Source organism: Carassius auratus, unplaced genomic scaffold (genome assembly GCF_003368295.1).
Source record: "Carassius auratus strain Wakin unplaced genomic scaffold, ASM336829v1 scaf_tig00055369, whole genome shotgun sequence".
Lineage (NCBI taxonomy): Eukaryota > Metazoa > Chordata > Actinopteri > Cypriniformes > Cyprinidae > Carassius > Carassius auratus.
Genome location: NW_020527343.1, coordinates 1 through 12,940, shown reverse-complemented (window position 1 = coordinate 12,940; position 12,940 = coordinate 1). Strand labels below are relative to the sequence as shown.

The 12,940-nt window shown below is 40.4% G+C and overlaps 1 protein-coding gene across 1 annotated transcript; it reads left to right on the top strand.

Moving 5' to 3' along the window:
- The first annotated feature begins 7,022 nt into the window (after window positions 1–7,022).
- Window positions 7,023–11,106, top strand: LOC113090442 (uncharacterized). Its single transcript, XM_026256271.1, has 2 exons — window positions 7,023–7,275; window positions 7,855–11,106. The coding sequence occupies exon 2, from the start codon at window positions 7,856–7,858 to the stop codon at window positions 10,715–10,717; it is 2,862 nt and encodes a 953-aa protein (XP_026112056.1). The 5' UTR covers window positions 7,023–7,275; window position 7,855; the 3' UTR covers window positions 10,718–11,106.
- Window positions 11,107–12,940: the final 1,834 nt, after the last annotated feature.

Here is a 12,940-nt window from a genome sequence, read left to right as displayed (position 1 = left end):
CCCTAGCAACCACATAGCAACACCCTAGCAACCACCCCGATTACCCTAGCAACCATGCTGGGTACCCTAGCAACGGCCCTAGCAACCATCATAGGGACCCTAGCAACCACCCCGGGTACCCTAGCAACCACACCTTAGCAACAGAGGGGCGAGTTTTGCCACTGCAAGCACCACTCACATTTTCTTCAGGAAATGTACCTTCTAGTTAGTGGTGCTTGCCGGAGGCAAGGCATCACTATTATTATCTCACATACTTATTATTCTTCTTCTTCTTCTTCCGTACAAAATTTCGGCGCGTAACTAGTCCCGCAATTTTTGTCACAGACCAATGAAACAGGCGTCAAATCGTGCGGCCTAATCGGGAATGGTGTGCTATGACTTTTATAAGCGATCGGGTGTACGATGTTCGTACAGCGGGCGAAAAATCGGCCGAAAAACGCCCCATAGGAAATGCATTGTGGCCAACTTTGACGGATCGTAGCGCAGAGAGGGAATTTCGTAGAAACACGTAAATCACCACATTTGGAGAGGCTATCAGGCTGTGCGAGAACATACCTCGAAGTGGGGTAAAAGTTGTACCGCTGGGGCGCTAGAGACCCCCAAATTTGCCCCATAGACATACAATGGTAAGGGATCGCCCATGAAAGACTGTGTTTTTCCTACTGTGGGAAATTACATAGGGATTTTGTATTGAACATAACTCTGCATCACAGTGTCATAGAAACAAGGGGGTGGGCTCGTTTTAATCAGGCAACCAATCAGTCTCTCAGGATCATTGTGAAGTTATCAAGCCACGCCCTAGCAACCATAGAGAGCGCCATAGCAACAAGCTCCATAGACTTCCATTGAAAAAGATAAAATGAATAACTTTGGATAGAAGTGTCATAGAAACATGAGGGTGGGCTCGTTTGACTCAGGGCAGAAAACGGCCAATCACGAATCACCTTCAACACTTCATTGCCACGCCTTAGCAACCATTTGGAGCTCCCTAGCAACCCAAAGCATAGAGAGATATGTTCAAATCTGAACATCATAAAGACATGGGGGTTGGAGTATATCATTAATACTAGCAAGCAGACTTCGGAGTATCATAACTGGCAGCTGCCAGGCCACTCCCTAGCAACCAAACACAGTACCCTAGCAACCGTTTTGCAAGATCTATATCTCTGCATCAGAACATCGTAGAGGCATGGGGGTTGGTTTATATTGGCGAGCAGCCTTTGGAGTATCACCATTGGCAGCTGCCAAGCCACTCCATAGCAACCAAATGGAGTACCCTAGCAACCGTTTTGCACGACCTATATCTCTGCATCAGAACATCGTACAGACATGGCGGTTGGATGTTTTGACTCATGCTAGCACACTGGACTTCCAACATGCTAGTCATGCTAGCAGTGATTAGCTACATGCTAATAGTGATTAGCTAAGTGCTCAAATGGGCTAAGAACTCTATAATAACTACATAGTGACCATCTGTGACAACTACCGACCACCTAGTAACATCATAGCAACCACCCAGGAGACCATAGCAACTGCCTTGCAACCAGCCAAAACACCCTAGCAACCGCCTAGCAACACCATAGCAACCACCCCAAGTACCGTAGCAACTGCCTAGCAACCACCCAGGTTACCATAGCAACCACATAGCAACACCCTAGCAACCGCCCCAATTACCCTAGCAACCAACCTGGGTACCTTAGCAACGGCCCTAGCAACCATCATGGAGACCCTAGCAACCGCCCTAGCAACCACCCCGGGTACCCTAGCAACCACATAGAAACACCCTAGCAACCACCCCGATTACCCTAGCAACCACCCTGGGTACCCTAGCAACAGCCCTAGTAACCATCATGGGGACCATAGCAACCGCCCTAACAACAACTCCTGGGTACCCTAGCAACCACATAGCAACACCCTAGCAACCACCCGATTACGATAACAACCAGCCAAGCAACCACCCAAAGTACCCTATTTTCTTATTTAAGTTGGTGTGTTTAACAGTTTCTGTAACTTATTACACAAAGGGCAACACTGTTTAGCTTTGTTAAAGGGTAACTAAACCCCTGGTCAGAGCCTGACTCCACCCACTGACAATAGTTGAAAAATGCTGAAAAGTGGGCCGATCACAGAGGAGATAGAGGGGACGAACCAAGGGCGGGGCTGAGCGAGTGCGGCGTGAACCTGAGACCCGCAGTGACCGATTGATTGACAGCTGCTGTTAGAGATGCTAAAATGGAGAGTGACTGTAATGACGCAAGTAGCTTTGCAACAGAGCGATTATTTGAAGTAGAGGACTTTTCTCCCCCACCTTCACCTGAAGTGGAGGATGTCGAGGTGTCTGTTTATACCAATTCGAGCAACTGGCTCAAACTGCGGTCTTAAATCCCGCATCGCATCGCTTTTCAGCGCGAACTGTGTGGGGAAGCCCATTTCCACCTCCAATGCGTTTGAGAAGCAATCCCGTTTATAATGCAGTTTGCACACTCCAGCTCTAGGCGGGAAATCATGGTCTTCCAGGCTAAGTGCATGCAACCACTGGCGCATAATTTTAAAGTCTGCTGGAAAACTATGCAGTCCAGCAGTGCTGTCACAACCAGCAACACACCTCCGTACCATCCTGACCACTGTACTAAATACAGATAAATCTACGCTAACTTGAAGATCTAAATAACTATATAACTGATATGCTAAATAGATGCTAGAATAGTCTATCCTGGTCGTTTTCAATACTCACAATTCCAACTCCTGACTCACTACAGTGATTTTGACGGAACAAGATTGTTTTATACTCCCTTTGGAAAAAGCATCTGCTTAATCACTAAATGTAATGTACATGAATGAAATTTGTTTACTGATAAAGATGAGAACATGATGGGGTTCATTTATTGGAAAAAGGAAATTATATATTAAAATTGTATACTGTGGCATGTTATTAGTATATAAAATCTTAAAGAAATCTACAAAAAAAAGGATACGAAATTGTCCTTAGTGGTGTGTATATATTATATTTTATGTATGTATCATTGCATTACATATGTATATATGTATTTCATTATTACATCTGAGCATATTTACAATTTATTGGTTTTGTCTGCATTAGAGGTGGGAATTTAATATTTAAAGATTTAATATTTAAAGATTTTAATATTTTTAGGGGTTTTAATGATTCTTGTTCTTTAAAAGTAAAAAATACAAATATATATTAAAGACAAAGTTAATGGCTATAAAAATGTGAAAGTATTGATTTTAAAATACTCATTAAAGAATGCTATTAAATGACTCATGGTGATCTTAAAAAAATAGGAATATTTTAATGAAACGTTTTCATATGTGAAACCTTTAATTAATCTTTAATTTCTAATAATAAGGCTTGGCCCACACTTTCAAAAAAAAAAAAAAAAAAAATCCACTGTTTCCATGGGCTCTCTCTCTCTCATATATGGATAGAAGAGTAATGCTGCATGATTATTGGCTGCGCAGCTGAAGTTTGCTGTGCTGATTGGCTGAGCAATACTGTGATATCTCGAGACCGACAGTCGATGTTCCAGAAATCTCCCCGAGGTGAGTACAGATGGTTTATTATTTTAACATCTGCCTTTAGTATCGAATTTTAAGAAATAAAATATGTTTAATGGTGTATACTATTGTTGCTTGAAGTTTGTGAATACGTTAGCTTATTCGGAATATTAGCTCAATATTGCATGAAAGAGTGCATTTTTAAAGCTATTTTAGCAGAGTTTGTCATTGACGTTAGGCCGCTGTAGATCGATGGTATCTTTTCCTGCTTGAATGTGATTTTAGGAAAGTATTGGCACAGTATTTCCACCGCGTATTTAAGAGACATTTGTTTGAGGTGATTGTGAGGCAATAGAAATCCGTGAGGCCTGTGTGTTTGGCGTGATTAATGCACGTATTTTCTGCTGTTCCAAACGTCTATATAGTGTTTTTTCACTGATCCACGAGGTAAAAATAGACAGAGTTCTGAAACTACGCACTGACCGCCGTGTCTTACATGCTAGTGATGGATATTAACGGGAGTTGTCCGTTTAGTCTCGGTCGCGGTAGCGGCCGCTTCTCGCTTTGATCGTAAATGAGCGCGAAATCTTTTTTTATTTTATTTTTTGGCCGCTGGTTTCCTGATTTAATGTAATTTTAGTACAGTAATTCATAGTATAAACCGTCTGTTTAAGAAACACATTGTTTGAAGTCATTGAAAGGCATTATAAATCCGTGAGGCCTGATTAATGCTGCGTGTTGGGCGTATTTTCTGCTGTTCCACAAACGTCTATGTAGTGTTTTTTTCACTGATCCACGAGGTAAAAATAGACAGAGCTCTGAAACCACACACAGACCGCCGTGTCTGAGTAATGGCGAATCGGCTCAGATTCACACACGGAGTCCGTGTGAGGTAACGTAGATATTAACGGGACTTTTATCCGTCTTTTTCGGTCGTGGGCGCGGCCGGCTGCTTTGATCGTAAGTGAGCGCGAAATCTGTTTTTTTTTTTTCTTTGGCCACAGAAAATGTTGTTGAGTTACAGGTTAGATGCGGTGTCAGCTACACTGTTATGTGATAGGATTATAATTGGAGTACTTTATTAATGTTTAATGTTTTTAAAACAGCAGGTTGAAGTGAGAACTTTAAGTTTGAATTGCGGACGATTTGTGCTAAGTTTATTTATCCATGCATTTATTTTGAGTAATGAATGCGTCAGGGAAAAGAGACTGTTTAAAGCTTAAATACGATCTGTTCATGTGCACCGAGTGCAGAGGAAGAGCAAGCTGAAGTTGTTTTGTTTGTCGGCTGCATTCATTTGATGAGAACCGGTTAAAACGGCTGTATTGTAAGATATGTTTTCTTTTCAACGTAACGTTACCTGTTTCCTTTCTTAACATTATTTATATATAAAAAAAAATTTTTTTTTTATTTTTATTTTTTTTTTGGTGATAAACCGTTATGTAAAGTTTTGTAATAAACAGATTTTTTTCAGCATTCTTTGAATACAAAGTTAAAAAAAAGAAAAGAAAAATCTTATGTAACATTGTTAAATAATTTCACTTTGAATCAGTTCATGTCTGCTTAGTAGAAGTATTAACAAAATTATTGAACCCAAACATAAGTTAAAATTCAGTTTCCACAAAAATTTGAAGCAGCACTGTTTTCAATATTGCTGATAACATGACACTGACAAATATAGTTAACTATTATAATTCAGTTTACTATCACCAAAATAAATTAAATGTAAAAAATATAATAAAAATAAAAAAAAGTAAATTTTAAGCTGTAATAATAATTGACAATATCACTGTTTTTACTGAATTTATCAGCTTTGGAGAGTATAAAATTCTTTTTTGAAAATAAATAAATGGAATAAGAGAATCTTTTTAGCCTCCAGCATGTCATTCTTTATGTTTTAATATTATTATTTTTGTAGTTGCCTTAATGTCGTTTTCCTCTGTTTTGTGTAGGTGTTGTGTGGATTGACATCCACATGTTATATCTCTGATCTAATGTGTTTTCTGTGTCCCAATATATTTGTCATATGCCTATTAATATCTGTTATTGTAGGTATATTAAAACATTTACCATAAAAATATATTTGGTCATAAACTGCATATTCAGTGTTTATATTAAGAAAAAAAAATAGATTTTATTTTTCTTCTGGTTTAAATCATTAGAGGTATATTGAAAGTCATAGATCTGTATTGTGTATCAAACATTAATTTATTCTTTTTTTTTCTTTCTTTGTTTAGATTGATCTGTGAGCTTTATCTCCTGAGCAATTCTTGAGGTTTGTTTGCATTTTTTGGTTGATGTACATTTAAAGGTGCACTATGCAGAAATAAATCAAAGATGTTGTAGTTTAGGGGGTTGACAGATTTTAACAAGTTATGTCTGACATATTTATTTATATTTTCAAATTACAGCATTACGAGCACTACTGACTCTCCACTGCACAATATCCAGTAAGTATTTTTTTTAATATGCATAAAATATGAACAGGTGACAAAGCAATATTAATGAGATACTACTGAGTCATTGATGCACTGTATAACTTCAGAACCTGTGACTAGCATGTGGAGTTTTGTGAAATTCACTGGAGAATGTTGTGGGCCCCAATGATTTTCCTTGCTTGTCATTTTTCACAAAAAGTCATTGAGAGTTTGATGATATTCATTTGGCAGGGGAACCATTCATTTTAAGTTGTTGTAAGTTATAGATAAAAAAATTTTGTTCCTTAAAGATAGAACCAGTTTATGTTATAGCCATGGGCTGCATTCGAAGTTGCATATTTTCTGAGTAGATACTTAGGAATAAGTAATAATTTTGCAATAAAAAAATAGTCTAATAAGTGTAGTATGTATGCAGATGTACTGCATTTGTCACATTATCACTGTCATGTGAGCAAGAGCATCAGATACAATGCAATTCACAATTATGCTTCTGGTGGCTCATGGGATAGACTAAACTAAAGAATCTCAATAGAAGTGGTAGGTCATCCAGGTACTTTTCATCCACTGCCTTTCACCATACTGTATAGTAGAGAAGTATGCAAGTTCGGTTAATGCCCTAGACCTTTAAAAACATAATTTGTTGAAGTTCCAATCAGCTTTGTGTCTGTTAATCATTTCGATTTTACCATATTGTTAGTGTTCCTGTAGTTCAATTGGTAGAGCTATCTTTAATTATGTGTTTGTTTGTTGTTTTGCAGACCATCTATTCTGAGCACAACCTGTATTTCACTGCAGCTGAACACCTGGTTAGTGTGCAAAATGCCTAAATGAGTCTTTTTCTTTTCAATATTATTATCATTATAGTTGCCTAATATGTCTTTCTTTTCCAGGTTTTGGGCTTTCTCTAAGCAGCAGTTCTGTATTGTTCTTCCCAGCCATCAACCCCAACCCACCCTTTCTCAACCCCAGCCCAACCCACTCCCCAACTCCCCACCCACTGACCAAAAAAAAAAAAAAAAAAAAAAAAAAAAAAAATTATTTTCAATACTAAGTTGATTTGTGTTCAAATACTGTTCCTTTAAAAGTTCAGTCCTTTTAATACTAGGTTAATAATTTGTTTAATCTGCTATTATTTTTTTCTTTGGAAAAAAGATTGTTCCCATTAACATTAGATTCATACTTTTGTTTTATTTGCTACTATTCTTTTTATTGAAAAAGTTTATAACAGTAGTATATGTAAGTCGTTCTCTTTCTTTTCAATTAACTTGTTTTTTTTTCTTGAGAATACTTTGCAGGTTGCATCAGTTCAGCATTTTGTGAAGTAAGTGACTGAAAATATCTTAAAAAAAAAAAATGCTTATTCAATACAATACTTTTTGACTGTAGCATTAAAACCATTTTACTGTCATTTTAATCAGAGATCTGTTCAAAGTCATAATGAACAAAATGTGACCGTTGTTTGCTAAACACTTATTTAAGAGACAATGTGAAATCATCTGCTTATTATTATTATTATTATTATTATTATTATTATTAATAATAATAATTAAAAATCAGAGTTAAAAAATCAGAACAGATGATCAAGACGTTAAACTTTTTATTTATTATTACATCCCATTTAGATAAAAATTGTCAAAGGTTGAAATTTAATTAAATTAGTTTAATGTGAAGTATGTTTGAAAATTAAGCACTTTGTTTGCATACATGCTGCATGTGATCTCTACAGAGATAGCATCACATTTACACAATTTCCGTGTCTGTACATGGTTGTAGAATTGTAGAATTCCCAACTCTTTGACCAAGTTATTTCTTTATAATCAATAGTTCAGATACATCATGGATTATTTTACATCATGTCTTTGGTCTGTTTTCTATTATTTTGTCTTTTGTTCTTTTGAAGGATGCCTCGGAAAGGTAGGAGATCCCAGGCTCAAAAAGTTCGTTGGAGAAAGTTTGACCTGACAGGACAGACTAGTGTCAGCCAAGGCATTGCTCAGTTTTCTGATGGACAGCAGTATGAAGATGGTGACAACACATCTAGAGTTATATCCGTGCAGGCGTCTCACTGCCAGAGTGATGCAAGGTATGATGTTTTTTCACGAAACAGTCAGTGCACATGTGTAGCTCTGACATTCCTTGCGTACCACAGTGAGGGAACTTCATTTGAACAGCCTGAACTTGACCGGGTGCTAGAGGAAGGTGATGCTTTGTATGTGGGCATTAAAATGCAGCTTATGGCTGAAGGAAGATTCCGACAGGATCTTCTAAGCATGGCTGAAGTACCTCTGAGCATCTCGACTTCTATACGCAACTACAGCGTCCAAAAGTCAGAAGTGGTGATGGGGTATCTTCGAGACAGAGGAACTCAGGAAATGGACGCCTGGTGGATTCCTCTTGATGAAAGACTTCAGTGTCTCTCATCAGATGTCAGTCATGCACTGCTTATTGTTTCTCCAGAGTGCTTTGCTGTGTTCAGAGACCGATCTGGAAGATATGGATATTTTGATTCACATTCCAGAACTGCTGAAGGTTGGCCACATCCTACTGGTGACGGAACGGCAGTTATGCTAACTTTCACCAACCTGCATGACATGACCAACAGGTTACTTGAGCTTTTTTGGAATCGTGGTCCTCAAGCTTGCTATGAATTCATGGCTGTTTCATTTGAAATGGAGCAACAGCCTGAGGAGCCATGCTCATCAGCAGCATGTGTGACACAATCACAAGTGACTTCACCTCTGCCAAAAACACCAACAACTGCTGACATCAGAATCCCTGAAAATCTTGTTTTGAAAGATGACAAAAACCCAAGTGTCATAAATGTTTTAAAAGCAAACAAGCAGCGAAGAAGAAAAGAACTGCGTAAAATTGCGAACAAAAAGCAAGAAGCAAGACTTGAGAAAACCGCTCTACTTTTTGAAGTTCGGGGAAAAAAAAGAAGAGAATACGAGAGAGAGAAATATTCCACCAATTTGCAGTTTCAGAAAAAGAAAATCGAGGGTACAAAAAAGAAGTATGACCAAGATCTTTTTGCTAGATTCAGAAAGATTGAGTATATGGCCAAGAGGTACAAAACTGATCTTCTCTTCCAGAAAAAAAAGAAGGACTACATGTTCAGGAGGTATAAGACCGATGATCTTTTCAAGAAGAAGAAGAAGGACTACATGGTCAGGAGGTACCACACTGATGCTGTTTTACAGAAGAAGAAGAAGGACTATATGGTCAGGAGGTACCACACGGATGCTGTTTTACAGAAGAAGAAGAAGGACTACATGGTCAGGAGGTACAACACTGATGCTCTTTTCCAGAAGAAGATGAAGGACTACATGGTCAGAAGATATGCAGGTGATTCGGAGTTTAGGTCACATCACATTCTACGTAGTACTCTCCAAAAGAAACAGAAGTGTCTCACCGATCCTGGATTCCAGATTCTGCACAAGTTGAGGTGTGCCTTAAGGATCAAGAGAAAATACAGGCCATACATTAGTTTCAGCCAGGATACACCTAATTCTGATGCAAGAAACCAGCCTGTGTCCAACTGCTTGATTCAAAAGGCCATATCTGCGTTTCGCGGTCAAATTCTGCATGGTCCAACTTACATCTGCACAGTCTGTCACAGGACCCTTTTTCCAAATCAAGTCAAGATGTGTAATAGAACACGATACGTCAAAAATGTTCATATTACAGCCTTTTGCTTAACCGGGAAATATGTTCATGCTTGTGACAGTGCCTGCTCAGTTCCTTGTGCAGTTCCAGATGAGCGAAGACAGGAGTGGATCTGCCACACCTGTGACAGCCATCTGAAGAGAGGATCCATGCCTTCTATTGCAGCGGCAAACAGACTTGAATTGCCACCCATCCCTGCAGAACTGCTTGAGCTGAATGTTCTTGAACGACAGCTTATCGCCAAAATTGTTCCTTTTGCAAAAATAGTTGCATTGCCAAAAGGACAGCAGCGATCAGTTTATGGTGCTGTTGTGTGTGTGCCCTCTGAGATGGAGAAAACAGTTAACTGTCTCCCAAGGCCTAACAGTGAGTCTCAGCTCCTACAGGTGAAGCTGAAAAGACACATCAAGTTCAAAGGATACCAACACTTCCATACTGTGAATATGCACAATGTGCTAGCAGCACTAACAAAACTGAAAGCGATGCATTCAGAATATAGGGACATCTTTATAAGTGATGCTGCCACATTTGAATTTCTCCCTGATGATGAGCTGCATGACACGGAGGAGAAACAGGAAGTTGTTGTCTCTGAACAGGATGAGCAGAATGTCAGCACAGAAGAAAAGGATGAGCTCAGGCCTGGCCTCACTCTGGACACATGCATGCAGCCACTTGATATTGGACAGGACTTGCTGTCGTACGGTGAGGGAATCTTCAGCATTGCGCCTGCTCAAGGGAAAAAGCCAGTCGGATTTTCAAGGTTCCCAAATTGGAAGCCATGGCCTTCCCCGTACAGTTTCCCACTGGACAGAACACAATTGATGAGGCACGACAAGTTGCATTATCACCAAGCATGTATTTCAATGCTAGACTGTTCTGCGTGGATACTCGTTTTGCCAAAGACCAGAGTTATCTCTTCTTTGCGCAGTTTGTCACTGAAACGCACATGGCTAGAAACAGCATGTCTATCCAGTTGCGAAAGGGCAAACCTGTCACAAAAGATGGACGTAGAATCTCCAACAAGCTTCTTCAGGATGATCTTGAGGTCGAAAGACTGGTCCACAGCCGTGATGCAACAAGGTTTATGCAACCCCTGAGAGGCACTCCATCTTATTGGGAGAAAACGTTGAGAGATCTACAGGCCATGATCAGGCAGTTAGGGAATCCTACTTTTTTTTGCACATTCAGTGCAGCCGAAATGCGATGGCCAGAAGTGATAACGGCAATCAAGGCTCAGCAAGGTGAAGAGGTCAACTTTTCAGAGCTTGACTGGACAACAAAATGTGAAATCCTCCGAAGTAACCCCGTCACCGTCATGCGGATGTTTGAAAAACGAGTGGATGCATTAATGAATCATCTGCTTTTGTCACCTGCTCAACCCATCGGCGAAGTCGAGGATTACTTTTATCGCGTGGAGTTTCAAGCTAGAGGAAGCCCACACATTCATCTGCTGGCCTGGGTAAAGGGGGCACCCGAATTTGAAAATCAGTCCGGACCAAGTAGTGTGTGACTTTATTGACCGTTACATAACCTGCCAGTTGCCGGACCCTACCACCGATCCCGAGCTTCATCAAATTGTCACCGAAGTTCAGCTTCACAGCAGGAAGCACTCCAAATCTTGCAAGAAAGGAAATGTGTTGTGTAGATATGGGTTCCCTAAACTTCCCATGTCAAGCACCACCATCACCCGTCCACGACCACAACGTCCTGAGGAAGATGAAAACGAAGAGCAACACCACCAAGAGAGAAAGAAGAGGATACAGGATGCTCCACAACGTCCTGAGGAAGATGAAAACGGAAGACCAACACCAACAAGAGAGAAAGAAGAGAAGACAGGACGCTGCTCGAAAAGCAATGAAAGAAGCCAGGAATAAACTCAAGCCAGTGTGGGACTTGTTAAACGATCCCCAGGCCTCCTTTGACAACTTGTCAGACTTGCTGACCAAATGTAATCTGTCCATGGATGATTACTGTAAATACGCTGAGGCACTGTCCACTTCAAACGTGATTTTGCTGAAGCGTGATCCAAAGGAGGCTTGGGTGAATGGATACAACCCAGATTTGCTGAGGGCATGGAACGCCAACATGGACATACAGTTCGTTCTTGACTCTTTCAGCTGCATCATGTATATGTTGTCCTACATTTCCAAGCCAGAACACGAAATGAATGATTACCTGAAGACCGTGATCAAGGGTGTTCGTGAAAACCAACGTTAACGAAGAGGACGAAATGAAGCAGATAATGCAGGCCTACTCTAAACACAGGCAAGTGAGTGCTCAGGAGTCTGTGGCACGGACATGCAGCTTACCATTAAAGAAGTGTTCACGAAATGTTGTGTTCATACCGACGGATGATGATGCCCTGAGGATGAGTTTGCCCCGTAGTGTCCTACACAGCAAAGATCCTGATTCAGAGGATGTCTGGATGTCAGGTATTATAGAGAAATACAGAGCAAGGCCTCGAACACTGGAGTTTGAAAGATGTGCCTTGCAGACTTTGTGTCTAATTACCGGTGTTGTGTATGGTCGGCAAACTAAAGGAAAGAATGTCCTCCCACTCCTCAACGATATGGGATTCATTCAGAAGAGAACTGTTGGTAAGGCTGCAATTGTCAGGTATGCTCGCTTTTCAGAGGAGAAGCAACCGGAGAAGTTTTGCGGAACAATGGTAAAACTTTACGTGCCACATCGTGTCAACGAACAGCTGAAACCTCAAGGGTTTCCAACGTATCAGGAGTTTTACAAAAGGGGACTTGTAGAGCTCCCGTCACACCCCAATTTCCGATTCCCTGTCCGTGGCTTAGTTAAAGCACAACAGAAGAAGTTTGAAAAGCACGGCAAAAAAGTGGACGAAGCATATGAACAGCTGCAGCGGGAAGGACCGTCTGAGAATGCTTGGTGTGCCTTTGCGCCTGAAATCGACGTTGATAGGATGGAGTGTATTGCAGAACAACAAGACGTCCATCCAGAAGAAAATGAACAGGATGATGTTCCAGAATATCAGATTCGTCGTGAAGATGGAGACGGAGTCGTACCACACAGATTGAGGCACCACAGATGACTAATGAATATCTGAGGAAGATTTTTAGGAGTCTAAATGAGACGCAGGCAGCAATTTTTTACACTGTCCGCCAGTGGTGTCAGAAGCGTGTGTGGGGTCACAATCCAGAGCAGTTTTTTTTTTTTTTTTTGTCAGGCGGTGCAGGTTGTGGAAATCGCACGTCATCAAGTGCATACACTCGGAAGCAACTAAGATTCTGCGACAACTCCCTCGACTCCGGGAAGAAGAAAGCGGATCTCTCCGTGCCCACGTGCTGGAA